Source organism: Abrus precatorius, unplaced genomic scaffold, assembly GCF_003935025.1.
Source record: "Abrus precatorius isolate BTA unplaced genomic scaffold, Abrus_2018 Scaffold2, whole genome shotgun sequence".
NCBI classification, from domain to species: domain Eukaryota; kingdom Viridiplantae; phylum Streptophyta; class Magnoliopsida; order Fabales; family Fabaceae; genus Abrus; species Abrus precatorius.
The window spans coordinates 22,915,327-22,937,942 of NW_020874362.1; the positions used below are offsets into that span (position 1 = coordinate 22,915,327).

Here is a 22,616-nt window from a genome sequence, read left to right on the forward strand (position 1 = left end):
GGTTGAAGATTAGAGGGTGTTTCGAGCCCATACACGGTCGTGCTTAAGGTCTTGCACGACCGTACTCATCTGCGAGAAGCCCAATTATCAAGAGTGTTTAAGGTTTTCAAACCCTATTAAAAGAAGATCTCAAGCATCGTAAAGGGGAATCTTTTTTATCTTGGCTTTAGCTCTAGAATACATCTGATCTCATCTCTTTTGCACGGGATCCTTGGCACATGCTTGACGAGACTTGGAGCTTCAAGCGATCGTACTTGAAAACTAGAAACACATCTCATACTCTAGTTTGATATTTCTTTTAATTATGGCTTTGTTTATGATTATTTTAGTTCTTTTCTTTAGCATGAGTAACTAAGTCTATAGTTAGGGCTATGGGAACTATCATTCATGAATTTATGGGATTTTGACATTTGAATCTAAATTTGATTTTCATTTCGTGATTAGATTTTATCCTATTGTGCGTCTCTCTTAATCTTAATTAATTATATCGTCAAGCGACCGTACCTCGGTTAATTAATAGATCTATACAGCAAAATGAGACAAAGGATTAGGTGGACCAAACCAATCTTTCTCTTCTAATCGTTATTAAATTAACAAGTTCATAGGTTCCTTAAGCTTTCTCAATTTGATATCTTGCATGACCATTGGGGATATTAATTTAGAGAAAAGAATATTAATATTGCATGACCATTGGGTATTAATACTATTCGTATGAACGATTGATAATCACAAGAAAATTAGATTTATAGTTAAATAGAAAAATAACATAAATGATTGAATGAGAAAACCCATATGCCCTAGGTTCCTCTCCGATAATTTTAACCAAAACGTGCATTGTATTCCTTACTCTTAGTTTTATAATTGATTTTATAAATTCTTGTTTTTAATTAATCTCGTATCTTTGAAGCTTAAACAATTGAATTAGGAAATTCTTAGTAATTAGAAATCAATCTTTGTGGGACAATATTTCTGGAACTTAATTTAAGAACCCTTTATTACTTCTCGATGGGTACACTTGCCCTCCGAACAATAGAGAATATAAAATTTTAAATGTCTTTTGATTACTTGAACTTAGTGATATTACTCTTGTGTCTTTGTATCTTTGTTATTTTGAGTTTCTTATTTTGATGATATGTTTCAAATTATTCCTTTATTCTTTAGCCAGGATTTTTGCTTGAGGGCAAGCAAATCTCAAGTATGATGGGGTTGATAAGTTCATTGTTTGATATATTTTATGACTTATATTTATACACTTAAAGTCTATTTTATATATATTTACACTAATTATGTATTAATTATTATAGTTTAGCTAGAAGTTGTTATTAGTGCATTGTGGAGATATTCTGGATAAAAATTAGATATTTTTAGTCCTTGGCAGTACTATGTGAAGTTGAGTTTGAATTTTGAATTTAAAATTTAAACTTAGATATAAAGATTTGGAGCGATTCTGATTGTGGATAAAACTGATTTGAAAAGATAGAGTTTAACCGACTGGAAAATCAGGCTACAACCTATATAAAGAGGTCTTATGCTCCACACTTGACACTTTGACTTCTCTACACACCTTCTTCCTCTTCTTAGTTCTAACCAAACTCATCTTTGAGAGTCATTGGAGACAATTGGCAAAGACGATCCCCTTGGAGTCTAAGCAAGTGATTGAATGCCCTTTGGAGAACGAGAACTCTCTTCATTTTTTACCTTTCTGGGTTTCTTTTATTTGAGTTTTCCTTTGTGGTTATGAATTTATTTATCACGTTCTTCGTAGTTTATTTTGTTATGAGTAACTAAACCTATAGCTAGGGCTATGGCAGATCCTATTGTAAACTTTGTGTGATTTTTACTTTAATGTTAGTATTAGTTTTTCTTTAATGTTTGATTTTTATTCTATTGGATTATATTGTGTATGTTAAGATTTAATCACTCTTAGCACTTCATAGTTAGTTGCATCGTATGCGATCGTACCGCGTGTAATTAACGGAACTAAATGATAAAACGAGATAAGTGGTTAGGTTAATCACACTTAATTCCTTCCTTTTAGTCGTTATTGAATTAACAAACTCATATGATCTTCATGCTTTCTTGAACAGTGTAGGTCGCATTAACTAAACTATGTTAATTCTTTGTGTTCTTCTTCCTATTACTCTTATTCGTTTCTATCATAATAATTGATATCAAAGTCTGATTTTTCTTTTAAGGATTGTTTTTGGTGATCACAATGTCTTTGTATAAATTCAATATTAAAAAATTCAATGGATTAAATAATTTTGCTATGTGGAAATTGAAGATGAAGGCAATTTTGGTGCATTAGGAATGTGTAGTGGCACTAGATGGTGAAGAAAAATTGCGTGTGCTCTGATAGATGAAGCAAGAAAGAGATATTAGAAAAGACGCATATTATGATTTTGTTGAGCCTAACTGATAAGGTTTTGCGTGAAGTGATTGACAAAAAAATGACTACAAGAATATGGAACAAGCTCGAAGAAAGATCTCAAAAGAAATTTTCAATTAATCAATTGTATTAGAAGTAATATTTGTATACCTTGCAGATGTCTGAGAATTTGTCAGTGACAGATCATTTTGAACCTTTAAGATATCAAGGTTAAAATTAATGATGAAGACCATACAATTATTTAGTTATGCTCTTTGCCAAAATCTTGTTGATAATATGTTTATGGTAGAGATAGTATTATAGTTAATTATATGAAAGATGATATGCAATCTAAATAACTGAAGAGGAGTATCCTTGGTTCTATTATAGATGATGCAAATCTAACAATTAGTAGAGGCAAGAATATGGAAATATAAAATAGTAGCAAGAGTCATTCACACTCTAAATTGCATGAGAAAAAAAGTGAAATGTTATAACGGAAAAAAAGAAAAAGCATATTAAAAGGAGTTATCCACAGTAGATAAATAAAGACAACAAAGGCTTTAGTGTAGCTATTAGTTATAGTTCAGATGAAGGGGATAGTACAGATGTTTTGAAAGTCAATACCACTAGTTCTACTGATGCTTGGGTGATAGACATTAGTGCTTCTTATCATATGATTTTCAAGAAAGCATTGCTAATTTCATTTAAAGAGTAGAATGACAATATGAAGTTAAGAGATAATGAAGAGCTTAGTGTGAAATAGAATGACTCAATGCAAGTAAAGATTTATGATGACATTGTGAGAACGTTGTTGCTTTGTAGGTTCCTGATTTGTAAAGAACTTAATTTTTGTTGGTACCTTGGACAACGATACAATTTTTTGAGAAATATGGACATATTGTGATTTCGAAAGGTGCTCTATTTATGATGAAAGAAAGTTTACAATATGATATTTATATTATGCTAGGCAGTTTTATTGAAGGAACAATGTTTGTATATCATTTCTTAAAGCAACATACTGATAATACAAAATTATGGCATCATAGATTAGGACATATAAGTAAAAAAGGACTTGCAGTGTTGAGAAAATGAGAACTATAAGGTAGAGACGTGAAGTAGTGATAGGAAAATTGGAATTCTATGACTCTTGCGTTATAGGAAAATAATATAAACTTAAAGTTCAATCATAACAAGCACACTTCTGTAGAAATCATGAAGCATATTTATTCTAATTTATGGGGTCTTTTTCCAATGGAGTCTCATGAAAGATGCAAATATTTTGTGACATTTATTGATGGCTACTCTAGGACGGTTTATGTGTATTTTTTGAAAACCAATGATAAAGTGTTTAAGCGATTCAAGGAACAAGAGATATGGTTGAAAAGAGGACTAGTAAACAAGTTAAAACTTATATAATAGATAATGGATTCGAGTTCTACAATGCACCACTTGATGAATACTACAAAGAGGCAAGCACAATGAGGTACTGTACTGTGCAAAATGCACTCAATAAAATTAATGACAATCACGATCTGTGTTACTAGATTAAACAATCTTGAATTGGATTCACACGACAAAAATAGAATTATTAGGGTAAGAGCAAGATTTAAAACAAGAAGAAAAATAAAAAAAAAAATAAAAAAAAATAGATATGGAAGATAGTGTCACAATCGCAAGATTGATAAGTTAAAGGAATAATCGCCACAAGAATCTTGACCTCTTGATAAGAAAAAATTGGCTTACTAAAAACCTATAGTTACATGCTCTTACAAGAGTATTCAATTTGAAATTGCATTTAAAACTAATTAAAAGTGTGTTTACAATACATTATATATGTCTAGCAACACTAACATAACCCTAATAGGCTTCTTGTGCTAACAAGTCCACATCCAAATAAACTAAATAAAATAAGAAGTTTTTATCCTAAATAAAAGCTAAAAGTAAGCCATGCTTAACATTAAAATAACTAAACTAAATATAGTAATTAAATTATAGTGAAACCCATTGAAGTCCAAATTCTCTAAGCATATGCAATTGACCATCTTGGATTCTTCTAAATCCAAATTGAGTCTACTTTCAAATAGGACAATATCATCTTATCTAGGTTTCCTTTTATCCTTTTTGCCTTTACCCTTGTCATTAATTCTTGAAGCTCCTCCAATGCCTTCAAGTCTTTGTTTTCAATGAACATTCCTTGATTCTTATCAATAATACTATTGGTAAATGGATGAATCAAACACTTCTACAACATGCTCGTTGCATATGGTTAAATGTTGGTCTTCCAAAACAATTTTGGGCTGAAGCAATAATACGACTAGCTTTTTGGTTAATAGATCTCTGTCTACTACAATTGATTAAAAGACTCCTCAACATATATGGTTTGGTAAACTTTTTTTTTACTCTAATCTTATGTATGTTTGGTTGTCATTATTATACTCATGTTAATGATGAAAATTATAGCCTAAGGCAATAAAATGCATATTTTATGGGTACGTCGTAAGAGTTAAAAAGTATAGATTGTGGTGTATTAGAAAAACACAAAAAAATTATTACTAGCAAATATGTAACTTTGATGAGCATGTTATGTGTGGCCAGAAAGAAGATATTGAAAATATTACAGGTAATAAACGTTCATATCAAGGAGTTCATTAGAAGGTGGAGATTGAAGTTGATATCTCAAATAAGGAAAACGTGAATCCTATAAACTAAACAAATAAAGTACAACATAAGTCACAAGTATAGCAAAAAGAAGAACAAGGAGGGAAATTACAAAACAATTGAGGTGCAGATATGGTTAATGTTGTTGACACTAACTCTATTGCTTATGATAAGCCTAGATAATATAAGAAGGCAATTTAGTGTAAAGAAACATCATATTAGTTAGTTTTTATGAATAAGGAGATGCAGTCATTTGAGAAAAAATATACATGATATTTAGTACCATTACCAAAGGATATAAAGTGAGTGAGATGCAAATGGGTGTTCAAGAAGAAAGAATAGATTTGTAGAGTTGAACCATCAAGGTTCAAGACAAAGCTTGTGACAAAGGATTTTTCACAAAAGAAGGCATTGATTACTATGAAGTGTTCTACTAGTGGTAAAGTGAAAAACTAAATGAATTTTCTTAACTATAATGAGTACTTTAAATTTCAAGTTGTAGTAGCTTGATGTGAAAATTGTTTCCTAGCATGAAAATCTAAATAAGAAAGTTTATATGTCATAACCTAATGGGTTCCTTGAGGCTGAAAAAAAAAAAAGAACAATGTATGTTTACTAAAAAAAAATCATTGTATGACTTACAACAAAGCTTTGAGGCAGTGGTATAAAAAGTTTGATACTTTTATGATTCTCATAAATTTTTTTACATCAATTTGACAATTATGTCTACAGTAAGAAGTTTTAGATGGTTCATATGTTTTTTTGGTGCTATACATAAATGACATGTTAATTGTAACCAAAAGCATGGTTAAACTGAATAACCTCAAAATGGTTTTGAGCAATGAGTTTGAGATGAATAACTTATGCGTAACCAAGATGATTTAAGGCATAGAAATTTAGAGAGATACAAGTGCCAGTCCACTTTAAGTATCTAAGAAGAAATACATTAAAAAGTTGTTGCATTCTTTTCAAATGGAGAATTCAAAGTCAGTGAATACTCCCTTGGACATTTTAAACTTGATGAAAAAGGGATATATGAATGACATTCTTTATTCTAGTTTTATTGGAAACCTAATGTGTGTCATGGTATACACTAGACCAATTTTGGTTCATGTTGTTAGTATGGTAAGCAAATTTATAAATAATTTAGGAAAAGCTCATTGTGAGGCAATAAAATGAATTATATGATATCAAAAAATTAATAGTGATATTTGTTTAATTTATGGTTTTAATGGAATTGGTAGTCGTCTTGTTGGCTATGCAGATTCTGACTATAGAGGAGATCTTTAAGGATATGCTATTAGTTGGAAAGCAACACTTCAACTTACTATTGTTTTGTCTACTATAGAAGTATAGTACTTGTCATAGAAGAGGTTAAGGAAGGTATATGATTGGAAAATTTTATAGTTTGGGTTTGGATGTGCAAAATTCTGTTCATTAATAGAAGAGGTTAAGAAAGGTATATGAAAGTCAAAGTGTATTGAACTTGGCCAAAAATTCAGTATATTATAAAAAATCAAAGCATATTGATGTTAGATTGATTTCATTTGAGAATTGATTGAAGACAAATTATTCTTGGTATAGAATAGAGCCGTTGTATATAATCTATAGATATATTGACTATTTGTCTACAAAGAAGTTTAAGTATAGCTTAGACTTAATGAATGTTCGTATAGCTTAAGAACCTTTAAAGTGTGTTAGCATGAGAGTTATTTTTTGGTTGTTGATATTTTGGGAGAATTCAAGTCTAAGGTGAATAATTGTTGAGATGACTTGAATTTATGTGAAGACTTTTTTTTATAAACGTGATAAATCTTGTATCTGTTGATTTTCAACTATTATTTTCTTTAAAAGGAAACATTAAAATGTCATGAACATACATTGAGCTCATCATATACAAGATGTTAATATTTACAAAATATTCATTACAATACAATAAAATACATTATGACTTCTTTTCCATCATTCATAAAATCCAAAACATAATAAGTCCTAATGAGCAGCCTATCCATCATGTGACCAAAGAGACACTAGTCATCCCCGTGCCATCCTTCTATCATCGCTATATCATCGGAGTCGAGGTCATCATCTGATCCGAGATACAGATCACCAAGATCTGCAGTAACCTGAGTACCCATAATCCGCTCAAACGTCCAATGAGATGGTCTCCTAGGATGATTGTGATCATTATACGTAAACAGGTAGATCAATGTTGTTAGGGTTCTCACAGTACCAGGAAAGATATATACACAGAGGGTATGATGGATTCTACTTACGGGAAAATCAAAAGGAATATTATAAGCTAATTCCATTTCCATCATAATAAAGTCACTAGGTACATCATTTACATATACAGCAATCCTAAAGAAATAAAGTCACTGATACTCATTAAATACATAATTTAACCTATTAGAACTATCTACTAATCTAATTCTCTCGGTGGGTGCTGTCATCTTGGTTCCCTGAAATGTTTACGTAAGGATGAATCTCTATTTTCATTACTAAGCATACATTCACAAATAATTCAGTGATACAGATAAAGAAGTCATGCAAGCATCATATAACAAAATCATTAATCATCAAATTTATTCAACTTAGGTCCATTACTATTAACACTTTCAGTTCTCACTTTCACTGTCCCTGGGATCCTTGAGGTCATTTTTAGCATAGATAGTTGCTGGATAGCCACAGTTACACAAATATAATGCGTGTCAACCTGGCCCTTTTTAGCAAAAGTATGGTCAGAAGTATTAGTCAGGAAACAAGTGTGAGGCTTGTGGTTCTCCTACTCTTATTTGTCTTACGCAATTCAAGAGGAGCATCCACCACCCTCATTTCTCCAAGACTTTTCAGTCTTCTCCATCTTTTACACTCCCAGTGTACCTCTGAACTATTCATACTCCTCTTTATCGTATTCCTTTCTTATTTTCCTTCCTTTTTCATGTTTCTATCTCATCTATCTATATTTTACTCTAGTTTATTATTACATCATATTTCACTCAATCATTGCCAATGGTTAGTTTTCTTAGACTCAATCCACCATATATATGCATATATTCAGAATAAAGATCACACCCATCATCAATAATCACAAGACATGCTTCAAACATAACAAAACATATTCTAAATATAACAAAACATATTATCATCCAACACATACTCAAATCAAACATTTTATCACAACATTTTCATAAACATAAACATAACAATTTCTTAGTAACAAAATAGAACTATCTTTACCTTCAAATGAAAGTTTAGTAAAAGGTTTTTGAGGATTCTTGCTTAAAACATGGAGTTCTTTCTAAATATCACAAGAGATCTCATTTAGAGAAGGAAAATCAAGAAAATAACCAAAGGAATGGAGAACCAAGCTTCAAGAACTCACCAAGAAGCAAGGAAAGTGAACTCTTAAGCTTGGATTGGAGAAAGGTTGAGATCTTTCAAGATTTAATTAAAAAAAAGAGGAGAGAGGTTAGAGGAAACGTAGAAGGTCGTAACTTAGATTATAATCCAAGTTTCTCAATTTGAAAATCCTTAAATACCCCTCAACTCGCGACATTCTCGCTACAGCGAAAAAATCAGACAAAATTGTACTTTGTTGTCTATCATTCTAGCTACAACAAGAGCTCCTTGCTACAGCAAGAGAGCATCAAAATGCCTAATTCTGGATGCTAATTTTTTGCTACAGCGAAAAATCCTGCAACTAAAGTATCTAAAACTCTCATAATTTCAAGCAACATGCATTAAGAACTTATACCAAATACAAAATTAATAAATACTAAAATAGGGGTGTTACAGTCTTATAGTTATTTTATTATATTAATTATTTTTTACCTGTTATATAATTTTAAAATACAAATAAATATTAAATTTTGAATAATATACTTACAAATATTCAAATAATCTGAAATTTGATACATAAGATAAGGAATATAATATAAGATGATTTAACGATTAAATTAGTTATAAATTTTACATTATAAGTTATTAAATGTCCAAATTTAAAATATGATGTCAACATATCCTAACTCATATAATCATTAAAAGTATCATGACTTTTTTTTATTTTAGTTCTTATAATAATTATTTATTTAAAATCTTATATTTAGTAAAAATGATGTCACCTTCGTATTCAAGAAAAACTAAACATGACTTTTGTAAACACTAAACAGTAACAACAGCAACCAAGCCTTCTCTCACTAGGTGAAGTCGGGTACATGGATTACACGACGCCATAGAACTCAGTAAAAAACCAAATTTTCATAAATATGGTTAATCAAAATGTCTTTTTTAATAACTATGTCTAAGGTTCTTTTGCATATCTCTTAACCTCTCTTTATTGGATTAAAATTCATGCAATCCACTCTCTTTATTGGCAACTCCAAAGGTTTTCTCTGACCAAACAATCTTAGACAATTTTCAATCATCTTTTTCATTGTAGGTGTTACTCTAATATTATCTTGTATATTATCATTTTCTATCATCTTTCTCATGCGTACATTCATTCACCTTAGTATTCTCACTTTTGCCACTCCCATTATTTTCTAGTGTTGTTCCTTTAAGAGCCAACATTCATTACCATAAGAGATATTATTGTCATACAGTAAAATTTTCTTTTCAGCTTGATAGATACTTTACGGTCACAAATAACTCATTATACTTTTCTCTATTTTAACCACCTAGCTAATATTCTATGACTAACATCTTTATTAACTTCCCTATCATTTTGTGTAATCGATCGCTAAGTACTTGAAACTCGAAACTTGTATAATATCATTGTGTTTTTTTACTAAACTTACAATGTATACATTCTGTCTTACTTTTACTCAAGCGAAAACTCTTAGATATTAAATTCTCCCTCCATAACTCAAATTTAACATTAACTCTTATTTCAAATCCTCAACCAACACTATATCATTTGCAAATAGTATGCACAAGGTATAAATTTTTTATATCATTTGTAAGCACATCTAAAACAAGATTAAACAAGTAAAGATTCAAAGTAGAACCTTGATGTAAACCTATTCCAATTAAAAAATCCTTAGATACGTCTCCAGAAGTTTTGACACATGTAATTACTCCTCATGCATGTTTTGTATAGCTCAAATATATGCTATATGGACCCATTTCATTTCTAAAGCCTTCCGTGACAATTCTCTTAATACTTGATTATATGCCTTTTCTAATGACTAAAAAAACTATAATATATAAATTTAAAAAAAAAATATAATCAAAGAATGTCATTTTTTAAGAAACTAGAAACGTATTTAAACATATAATAATACAACTTATTAAGAATGCAAATACATGAAATAACATAACATAGTCTGATGTAAAATTTGGTAAAATGACTAAAAATTCAAAACCTCCATCCATAACATCAAACTAGATGGTGGAAATTTCAATACATCCAAGATGCTCTACGTATGTTGCATTCCCATTTTGAGATAACACGATGATAGACTTGAAACAAATTAAGATAAGCTGAATGCTATACCCCTACTATTATTTCATCTCATCCAACAGCCACCCTTAAACCTAGCTGAATTTTGTCAATGTTTTGGCTAATTGGCATTACTCAACGGGTTGTGCTGCAGATACAAAAGATTGAGCAAAATTTTTCCAGTTCTGATTACCGTCCACATTAAGATTTAGGTTGAGGCGCTTGTGTTTCTCACAGTAGGCTTATTAATCTTATGGATGTTCAGTTACAACACCTCTACTAGGACATGTCCTAATATTATGTCCCTCTTTCTGGCATAACCGACATTGGTATGCTTTTCGAGAAGCCTTAACCCTTCGTTTATTAGGAACAACTTGAGAGCATGTCCTGCTGTTATGGCCATATTGGCGACATATTTTACATCTATGGTGTTTTATAACTTTCCCATTGCTATGGCTTATTCTTAACTTTCTACATGTCCTTCTGTTGTGGCCCTTTTCCCCACATAAACTACATGTGAATCGCCGGTCAATCAAACTATCCTTGAGTTCGGGACAGTAGTTTCGTCTATGCCCTTCACGTCCACAGTTTTGGCAGTAGAATTTCACACCTGCATTTGAGGGGGAAAAAAAGCTAATAAGTCTGAAGTTTAACCATGCCTACCAGCAACGAAGTCACAGTGCATGGGTATAAAATGACCCTTCATGGCCATGCTCCTTTTCTGACGGTTTATTGGATCACTAAAGAAAGCTTTCATAACTTTGGAAATGTGCTTTCTTGCTGCAACAGTTCCCTTGGCCCTCTGCATCCATCAAAGCAAATGTTCATTGTGTAGAATTTTCAGTAAAGAAAATTACTCAGGATTTAATAGATTTCATATTATCTAGCCTGATCACAGTTAGTATTAGATATAGGGAATTCATAAAACTTATACAATTGGAAACAGAAAAAGTAGATACTCAGGCTTTAGAAGATGTCTTGTTACCTACCCTAAATAAAATAATATAAATTTATCACTCAAAAACCACTTGAGAGTTTAATTAAGCTAGGGCTGGAAGAAAGTTAATATTTGATAAAACTCAATCCACTCCCTTCAGAGTAAAAATGTGATATCAAATTGGTGATATATGCAATATCACATTAGCCTTCCATTTATTAGTGATATCAAATTGGTCCTTCAACTAAGACTGGTACCATCAGTTTTTAACTTCAAGGAAAAATTTGATATCATTTTAAGGTCCAGTTTGATGGCAAAAATGTGACATTTAAGGACTGTTGATATCACACATATCTTTGAAGGACCAATTTGATATATTGATTAATGAAGGACTACAGTGATGTCACATATATCTTTGGATGACCATAGAAAACTAAATAAATTGGAAAGTTATTGAAGCCTTATTTTTTTTTTAATGCATATTCTTCAAAGATCAAATCAAGTGAATCCTAAATGTTAATGCATCAAATAAGTATTAACCTGAGAACAAGAATGCAACAAATATTAATATGAAGGAACCAATCCTTTTATACAAATCTTAGCATTTTAAACCTTAATAGCAGCCACTCGCTGTGCCCGAAGCTTGGGATCCCGATGGATAATCTTCATTCGGTTACTAAATAGACCAGTTTTGGCATTGAGACTCTGCAATTATTAAACTAAACAAAGACATTTAAATTTGCAACATTGATAGATCATCTCTCTCAGTTTATCATATTGATAAAGCAGTAAACACAAGGTAACAAAAAACAGTGCATGGGATTTAAATGATCGCAAAATTGTAACTTTCCACTATCCTACACATACTTGTGCATGACTGTCCATTTATAACATGAAGTTAAGGCTCAAGTCTCAGTCTGTGTGTGTGTTTTGAGTGTGCATGTACAATTCTACATGTATGTCTATATATACCATCACGTGTTATTCATATAAAACATGCATTACAACAATTTGAATCCAAATTAATCATATTTAAGTAAGGATAAGCAGCCAACTAACTTTTAATGAACGACTAATCTTTAATCCGACTTCTGGAGATGGTGACTGGTAGACACGCTTGGATTTTTTCTTCACATCTAGCTTTATGTCTAACTTGTCAACTTCATCATCTTCCATCACTTTAAGTGGAGAACTGAAAATGTTAAACGGTAAAACAGATAAAGAAACACTCTGTATGGCCAAAATTTAATTGCATAATTCAAAGATTTAAAGGCAAAATAAAAAATGCATTAAACTGGTAAGTAATGAAAAACCATCATATAGGAATTTTATGACCACATAATGCTAAGTAAGAAATTGATGGAACTCAGAAACTCAATGGACTGGATGACCCATTGGCAGATCCAAGCCTAAAGAAACCTCCCATTCGAAGGTTTTATTCTAGAAAAAGGTGTAGGACATAGAAATCTGCCTTGTGGCAGATCAGTAGGAGGAGTTATGTATTTTAGGAGCAGTGATTTTATGTATGGTTCAATTGTACACAGATATTAGGTTTTGTAGGAGTAGATAGGATATGCATTGTATGAATATAGATAGCTTAGGCTTGTATTGGGAATTTCTTTGGACAGAATTTTCTCTGTAGGAGTTGTTAAAACTCTGGGACAGCTTCTTCTGTAATTATGTACTTAATTAGTGTGTTTAATCTCAAATACTAGCCTTCTATCAGAAATTCACACAGATTTAACTGAGTCAATTACACATGATGACAAGAATAAATGCAACAAAAATATACTACAAGCTCCCTACCCTGGTGTTTGCACCTCCGTTGTACAAAAATATATAAATAAGTAGATACCACAACTATTGGTCTGAATATCATAACTAAAAACAATATATTATGACCTAAACCAAAAAGCTGAGCTATTTTCCTTCTGAAAGAACAAATACAATATTGATTGCAGAATGAAACATTTTATATTGATGGATCATGGTCGTCCATTAACAAAAAAATGATGTAATATAACTAGTGGATATTGCTGAAAATAATTTCAGAGTTCAATATAACTAGTGGAAGGATGCAGAATAGTAACGCAGAACAATATATTTTGATATAATCTCCAATCCAGTAGAAAATGAAAAGATGAGAAAAAACGGCACATTACATTAGGGGAAAACAAAGAAAAACAAAATAAAATATTATAATTTAGAAATACCCAGTTGAACAGATTCTGTTCATATTCAAGATATTATGAGTAAGAATTGATCTCTTCTGATAGATTGAAAAGGAATATTACATTACAATCTGATTGATTGTACTCTTCTGGTAGATTGAAAAGGAATATTACATTGCAAGTTGGTATATTTATGAACCATTTTTGCAGCAATATTTTAAACAAAGGATTGAAAGTGGAGAAAATAGCCTGAGATCCATGGAATATGACATGGAAGAGGACATTGTGACTACAAAATTCAAGGTGTCATGTTAGAAAGTGAAGATTCATGTCAAGTCAAACAAGTTCCTGGTAAGTGTTTCACGCAAATATTCAATTTGTCCAACACATAGATGCTCCTTTTTAGAATTGTCTATGCTTGAGATAACTTATAACTAAGTGTTAGCAAATTAGTCATGTCAATATTGCAAAGGAGTTAACAGAAGATCAATAAAGAAAGCCGGAAAATTATTTCTAAAAAGTTACATAGAACGGGCTCTCTCCCATGGTTGTTCGTCAATTGATTCTTCCCATATAACACAATCTCCATAGCACTGGTTGCAAGTCAGTATACCCTGTTTACATAAAGACCGAAGCGAAACAAATGGTAAAACAAAGTAACTATTGTGCACTGTATGATGTTCTCTTAGTGTTTCACAGTTGCTATGGATATTAAGAAAATAACAATAAAGAAACTATAAATAACACTATAAAAACTTGATAAAGCCAAAAACACCGAAAAATACAAATTTTTAAAAAAATTATTAACTGCTATTATGTGTCTAATAAGTGAATATGTCTCTTGTCATTATGGCATCAAGCTATGTTGAATTATGAGGGTATTTATTTAAGCATATGGATCGTTTTACCATGTGATCAAATCTGCAATACCAGTCTTTCATGACCCAATGGTGATCAGTTGAATTTTACACAAGCATTCTCAGTTTTTATGGATCTATATGCAACTTTCTTTTCCAAAGGAGCTACTGCCAAATATCAAATATCATGTCCATGAACACTAAATGTTTACCATGTGAGTGCACAGAGAAGAGAAGAAAAAGTTCATGTGCCCCATCCTCAAGTTGAGAATTTTTTGTTCAAATCAGAAATGACTTAATTTCAAGCTGTCTTAGGTGGAAGTTCAATATCTAAGACTAGTACATTTATAGAAGTTTGATGATCCAGGCTTGTCGGAGGCAATTTGAGTATTCATGGAACAAATAATACAAGTAATTAAAGCCTCCTCTAACAAAGTAGAAACTCTGATTTATCCAATAAGCAACTATAATTCCCAAAGTAAAGTACCTTTCCATGACATTTTGGACAGTCTGGCCTTGATCTTTCTATTCCACACTCTGAACAGGGAGTATAACCTCTTCCCCGGCAACTTGGACAAGGTAGCTCTTTGATATACTGTCCATGTGGACCAAACCAAGACTTTGGTTCTGGTGTATGAGAGTTAGCCTTGCTGAAATGGGAAAAAAATTGTTCAAGTCACTCTGCATTAGTGTGGACTTATGGAGTAACTTTACCAGCATTCAAATCTTAATATGTATTTTGTGTAATTGAAACAGCGAGTACTAGATAATATAGAATACAATGCAATGTCGTAGAAAGTGTGTAATATAACACAGCATTTTTCAAACAATTAATTTATTTTTACGACAATGGGAAATTAAATAAGAACGAAAACGTATTTTTAATCCTCGTATGTCCTTATTAATGAATTTTCTAGTTTCAGTTCTTATATTTTTATATTTTTGCACATTGTTATGTTCAGCTTTTATTGTTGACGTGATTTATTAAAAGGCTACCATATATCAATTTTCTATTAGACGATATCAGAGAGAGTAAAAATGAAAATTATTAAAAACGTAAAGATTAAAATAAAAAAAATAACTACAAGGATTAAAACAAAAATTTGCGAAAATATAAAGACAAAGACACTTAAATCTTAAACAAGAATAAAAAGTGGAGACCTTGGCTTGAGTTCGACCTCCAGCCCGTACAGTTCCTCGGAAGGATTGTAACCCAACTATCACAGAAACATCATTGTATCATCCAAACATAAATAAATAAATAATGTCGCGGTTTTGTTTGCTTTAAGGTTTAAACGTAGACAATAACAATAAAAAAAGTAAAAAACAATGTAAGAGAATAAAAAGAGAGAGAGAGAGAGTGCCTGGTTTGGTTTAGGGGTGGAAAAGGAGTCATCGCTGAGGGACGAACAAAGGAGGGTTGGTGAGGGGAAGAAGATAGAGTTTGTGTTGGCATGAAACAAAAGAAAGAGAGGCGTGTTTGGTGGCTTTGTGCATGGAGATGTCAGAACGCGGAATGGAGAGTAGAACATGTAAAGTTGGTAGGAATTCATGAACAAAGAAGAACGTTACTATGTTCTGTTTTCTCCAGATGATGATAATTGCTTTCGCGTTTTCAGTTTGTGTGCTTGAAACGTGCGGCTACAAAGACAACAAGGTGAGGTGGACGGATAAGTAGTATATGATGTCAGTTATGATAATTGCTCTTACGTGTTTATTCCTCAATATCGATTTTTTTTAACTTCTTTAATAAATTAGGTAAAATTTATTAAATTTAAATATATACTGAAAACACTATATTATTGTTCAGTTAGTTTATTTTTTATAATTTTTCTCATTTTATGTATATTAAAGACACTATATTATTCATCAATTTTTTACAAAATTAATTTAAAAATTTAAACTTTATTTTTACCTTCACATGTAATTTTGAATCATTTTTCATTTTCATGTTCCTTGCATTGTTTTAAAATGATGAATCCTAAATTATATACTACAAAATTGTGATTTTTGTTACAAATTAAGAAAACCTCTATGTTTTATTCGTGAATCTTTCTTATTCAAACAATTTGTCAATATATGATTTTAACCTACTATTTATATCATTATTGGTAATTTATAAATAAAAATGGTAGTAACACATATTTTTTTTAGTATGGTTTCTTTTAATTTATATTTTATAATATCTCATATATTTTAACAAAATAATTACAAATAGATTATTATTGTGTATCATTGTAGATATATTAAATAAATTATTTTATTATTTACTCATGTCTATTGAAATTATAAAATTATACGATTCTTTATATAAAAATTACATAATTTTAAATTTCATAAATTTTAATTAATAATATACAGTATGTTAAAACATGCATGGAGTGTTGTTGGTATTTCTCTTTCATGCACCTGCTATGTACAAATTCCTATCAATTGCTTAACAATTTTTAAATAAAAAATAAGTTTTTAAACCTAAAGGAATTTTGAACAAACTGTGTAAAACATAATCTCGATGAGAAACTAAATTGTAAAAGAGAAATATAAATAATATTCTCTCTAACATATTTTTTTCAGTTTTTTTTTTTTTTACTTAATTCATATAAATTGTATTTTTTATGTACGACTTACTAATGTCTTTTTTTACAAATGTAAATCATAAATGACATATGCGACTAATAAATTTTATTTAAAAATTATATTTATATATTAAAGTTAGTAAAAAATAATGCAATGTAAACTCTACTTATATTTTCTTTCTTTCAATTTTATCTATATTGGCATATGCTTTTTCTAAAGAAAAAACTGAAATAACTAGCAATATATTAAATACCAGAAGTAAAGTTAATAATTAATAATGTATTTATTAGTATTATTAACTATAAATTAATTTTATATACAGTAAAGATGATAATAATAAATAATTATCACTTTTTATTTTTAGTACTAAAAAAATTTGAGGTTAATATTTTTATTATTATTTATAGTTATTATTTTTTATTGTAGATGTAATTAATTTGTAGTTAATAATACTAATGAATACAATTGTATACGAATAGTATCGTAAAACTTTTTAAATACAGTTGTAGATATTAATGTTATATATTAGAGATATTATTAGTTATTTCAATAAAAAGGAAGAGCATGTGCGAACATAGAAATAATTAAAACAAGAGAAACAAAAGTTGAAAATATAAATAAAGTGTACAACACAGTTTTTTTATTAAGTTTAATATAAATATATTTATTTTAAACAAAATATATAAGTCGTATATTTTATTTATGATTTTTTTTATGCATCATACTTGACTTATAATTTATAATTTTAAAAATATGTAAGACTTATATGACATATATAATTTTATTATTATTTTTAAATATTAGTAAGTTGTATGTAAAGAGTATGACTGACTCAACTTATATTTAGGATAATCTATAATTGCACTATCTAGAAATATCTCTAATATAGAAATATTCTTATTGTAGATTTATCTTTTCTCTAGAAACATCTCTAGTCTAAAATTATCTTATTTAATATCTACTATAGAATAATCTATGTTTTAGAACTATCCTTATAATACTATAAATACCCCATTGTACTCCTCATTTTGACATCAAGTTGAATAAGCAAATTCTCATACTCTCTTAAGAGTTTTAAGCTCTAGTTCTCTCTTGTCTTATTTGAGAGTTCTAAGTACTATTTGGTCACTTTCCCTTTCTGGTTTTTGAGCCATTTGGTATCAAGAGCCAGGTTTCCAGCTTCCTACGCTCTTGGTCGTTTAGAATTGGCCTAAATTCTCTTCGCTTCTTTCCTTGCCGAAGTTAGTTTCAGTCACTCTTAAGAAGCATTTCGAGTCATTTCTTAACAAGCCAACACCGTAGACGTGCTCGGGAGAGGTTGAAGACAATGACATCATCAGTCATGTGAGCACCACGCATCCAACATTGTTACGCCATGTATTATCCCAAACCTTTTCATAATTTTATTCTCACCTATACAACAAAATGTCACCAAGACGCCAAAACTGAAGGAATACTCAAGAGATCGAGATGGAGGAGTTACGCCAAAAAATTCAAGAACTACAAGAAATTGTAGAGGAACAACAAGTTCTATTCAATCGTCAAAGGAGCTCCAATTTAGAAAATGATTATGAAGAAAGTGACACTTCGTCTAACACCAGTCACCCGCGAAGAAAGAGCACTTGAGGCTGTAACATCCTTAATTTTTATTTTAAACAATAATAGTAAAATTTCAAAATTAAATGGAAAATAAAATAAATTTTTAGTTACCAGTCAAATATAATAGTAAAATTTCATATATTTCGTTTGTTTTGATCAATTGTACAAAACTTTGAATAACGAGTCAATAATGGTTAAGCAAAGTATGAAGAAGAAGCATTAAAATACATGAACATACATTGTTTTCATAATATACATAATGTTAACATTTACAAAGTATTCATTAAAATACAATAAAATACATTATGACATCATTTCCAACATTTACAAAATATAATAAGTCCTAATGAGCAGCCTATCCATCACGTGACCAAAGAGACACTACTCATCCCCATGTCGTCCCTCTATCATCGCTATATCGTCAGAGTCAAGGTCGTCATCTGATTCGAGATATACGTCACCAGGGTCTACAATAACCTGGGTACTAATAATTCTCTCAAATGTCCAATGAGATGGTCTTTCAAGATAATTGTGGTCATGGTACGTGAACAAGTATTTCATAGCTGTTGGGGTCCTTATAGTGCTAGGAAAGATATATACGCATAGAGTATGATGGATTCTATTTACAAGGAAATCGAAAGGAATACTAAAAGTTAATTCCATTTACATCATAATAAGGTCACTAGGTACATCACTTCATATACAATAATTCTAAAGAAACAAATGCGCTGGTACTCATTAAATACATAATTTAGCTCATGACTTACAACACTATTTACAAGTCTAATGCTTTCGATGGGTGTTGTCATCCTAATTTCCTGAAATAGTTATGTAAGGATGAGTCTCTATTTTCATTACTAAGCATACAATCACAAATAATTCAATGATACAGATAAAACAATCATACAAGCATCATATACAAAATCATTAATATTCTAATTTATTCAACTTAAGTCCATTACTACTGACACTTTACTTTTTCTCATTTCACTGCCCCTAGGATCCCTCGAGGTCTTCATTAGCATAGATAGTCGTTGGATAACCACAGCTACACTGATACGTGTGCTGACCCGACCCCTTTAGCAAAAGCATGGTCAAGAGTTTAATCAGGAAACGAGTGTGAAACCTGTGATGCTTCTACTCTCATTTGTCTTGTGCAATTCAAGAGGAGCATCCACCACCCTTGTTCGGAGGGCAAGTGTACCCATCGAGAAGTAATAAAGGGTTCTTAAATTAAGTTCCTGAAATATCGTCCCACAAGGATTGTTTTCCAATTATTAAGAATTTTCTAATTCAATTGTTTAAGTTTCAAAGATATGAGATTAATTAAAACAAGATAAACTAAGAGCAAGGAATACAATGCACGTCTTGGTTAAACTTATCAGAGAGGAACCTAGGGCATATGAGTTTTCTCATTCAATCTTTTATGTTATTTTTCTGTTTAACTCTAAATCTGATTTCCTTGTGATTACCAATCATTCATATGAATACTACTAATACTCAATGGTTATGCAATATTAATATTCTTTTCTCTAAATTAACATCCCCAATGATCATGCAAGACATTAATTTAAGAAAGCTTAATGAACCTATGAACTTGTTAATTTAATAACGATTAGAAGAGAAAGATTGGTTTGATCTACCTAATCTTTTGTCTCGTTTTACCCTATAGATCTATTAATTAACCGAGGTACGGTCTTCTGACGATATAATTAATTAGGATTAAGAAAGAAGCGCAATAGAATAAAATCTAATTACAAAACAGAAATCAAATTTAGATTCAAATATCAAAATTTCATAAATTCATGAACAATAGTTCCCATAGCCTTAGCTATGGACTTATTTACTCATGCTAAAGAAAAGAATTAAAACAATCATAAACAAAGCCATAATCAAAAGAAATAGCAAACTAGAGTATGAGATGTGTTCCTGGTCTTCAAATACGATTGCTTGAAGCTTCAAGTCTCACCAAGCATGTGCCAAGAATCCCGTGCAAGAGAGACGAGATGAGAGGTGTATTCAAAAGCCAAAGACTAGATGTAAAAACATCCCTTTTACGATGCCTAAGATCTCCTTTTAATAGGGTTTGAAAATCCTACAGACTCTTGATAATTGGGCTTCTCGCAGATAAGCACGGTCGTGCATAAGCTCGAAGCACTCCCGTGTTTGTTGAAAGGGTTTGGGTGTGCTGACTGCTGCAAAACTCTAATCTTCCATCAATTTGGGCCCAAAATGCACCTAACATCCAATTGCGGTCTCTTTATACCAAACTGCACAATTAATATATAAATTTGTGTAAAATCTAAATAAAATAAAGGTCAAATATAAATATATGGGCTGTAAAATAGGGCCTAATTACAAACTTATCAACCCTCATTTTCCCAAGACTTTTCAGTCTTCTCCATCTTCCATACTTTCAGTGTACCTCTGAACTATCTATACCATCTTTATCATATCCTTTCCTTATTTACTTTCTCTTTCCATGTTTCTATCTTATTTTTCTATATTTTCCTTATTTCATTATTATATCACATATTACTCAATCCCTGATGACAGTTTATTCCCTCAGACTCAGTCCACCAGATTCATGCATATATATATATATATATATATATATATATATATATATATATATATACATATTCAAAATAAAGATTACAATCATCACCAAAACATGCTTCGCATATATCAAATCATATTCCAAGCATATCAAAAACATATTATCACTCATCACATATTCAAATCAAATACAATCATACATGCAAACACAACATTTCTTAGTAATAAGATAGAGCTCTCCTTACCTTAAAAAACTAGTTCTAGTTGATGAGAAAATAAAAGGATGTTGGTTCATAGAAAAGAGATTCTTTGAGAAAAGAGAAAATAGAGAAGATAGAAGTAAAAATGAGAGGTTCGAGCTCTAAGATACTCACCGACGATTCTATAAAGCAGAAGGTTGAGCTCGTATTTGATTAAATATTAGAGTTTCTAAGGCTATTATCTATAATAGGAAAGAGAGAGTTCAGCGAATAAGAGAGAGGTACGTGAGTTATAGGAATGAAATGAATTTTCATGCTGAAAATCTCTTAAATACCCCTCAGCCCCGCGCGATCTCACTTGAGCGACGGATAGCTCGCTTGAGCTATGACTCCCTTACCTAAGCGAGATGATGACCAGAGAGGGCGAGATTTCTCCTGTGAGTCCTCACCTGGACGACAAGCTCGCCTGAGCGAGATTACTCTTGCCTAAGCGAGGTGACGGTTGAGCAAATTCTATCCTATCTCGCTTGAGCAAGATTGCCTTGGAACCAGATATTTTTGGGCGTTCAGTCTCGCTAGAGCGAGATTCCCTACATCACTCTCTTCTAAAACTCCTCTCAATTTACTCCTAACACATCCTAATGCTATTTAATGTAAACAAAACCTAATTTTCTAAATAATGGAAAAAGGGTGTTATAGAGGCTACTTCAACAACATCAAGATAGACATCCCTGAATTTGAGGGGAGACTACAGCTAGATGAATTTGTAGATTGGTTACAGACAGTGGAGCGTGTGTTCAAATTAAAAGAAATTCCAGATGAACAAAAAGTCAAGATCGTTGCTGTTAAACTGAAGAAGCATGTATCCATTTGGTGGGAAAATATAGAGAAGAAACGTGAGTGGAAAGGCTGAACCAAGCTAAAGATGTGGGAGAAAATGAAAAGAGAATTCACACGTAAGTTTCTTCCTGACCACTGCTATCAAAATAATTTTATTAAGCTCCATAATTTACGCCAGGATTCTAAGATAGTAGAGGAGTATATTAGAGAATTTGAACTGTTGATGATGAAATGCGATATACAAGAGAAGGAAGAACAAACAATTGCTAGATTTTTTGGAGGGCTAAATCCCGAAATTTCCCAGCTTGTCTAACTACAATAGTATTGGACCTTAGACGATGTCATTAAGTTAGCCATCTGAGTCAAAACAACCATCATCCTCACAAAGCTCTTTTACCGCTCGC

The 22,616-nt window shown here is 31.0% G+C and overlaps 1 protein-coding gene across 2 annotated transcripts; it reads right to left on the minus strand.

Annotated features, from left to right (window-relative positions):
• Positions 1–10,260: 10,260 nt before the first annotated feature.
• On the minus strand, positions 10,261–16,082 carry LOC113858054 (zinc finger CCHC domain-containing protein 9). 2 transcript variants are annotated; one of them, XM_027490477.1, is made up of 8 exons: positions 15,802–16,046; positions 15,599–15,654; positions 14,925–15,087; positions 14,106–14,194; positions 12,469–12,601; positions 12,022–12,114; positions 11,172–11,274; positions 10,426–11,082 (listed from the first exon to the last, which is right to left on the minus strand). In XM_027490477.1, the coding sequence occupies exons 1-8, from the start codon at positions 15,988–15,990 to the stop codon at positions 10,724–10,726; spliced, it is 1,185 nt and encodes a 394-aa protein (XP_027346278.1). In that variant the 5' UTR covers positions 15,991–16,046; the 3' UTR covers positions 10,426–10,723. The 2 variants fall into 2 exon arrangements, 1 of the variants encoding a protein (XP_027346278.1); XR_003503330.1 differs by having other exon boundaries at positions 10,261–11,082; positions 12,022–12,128; positions 15,599–16,082.
• Between the last annotated feature and the right edge of the window lie 6,534 nt (positions 16,083–22,616).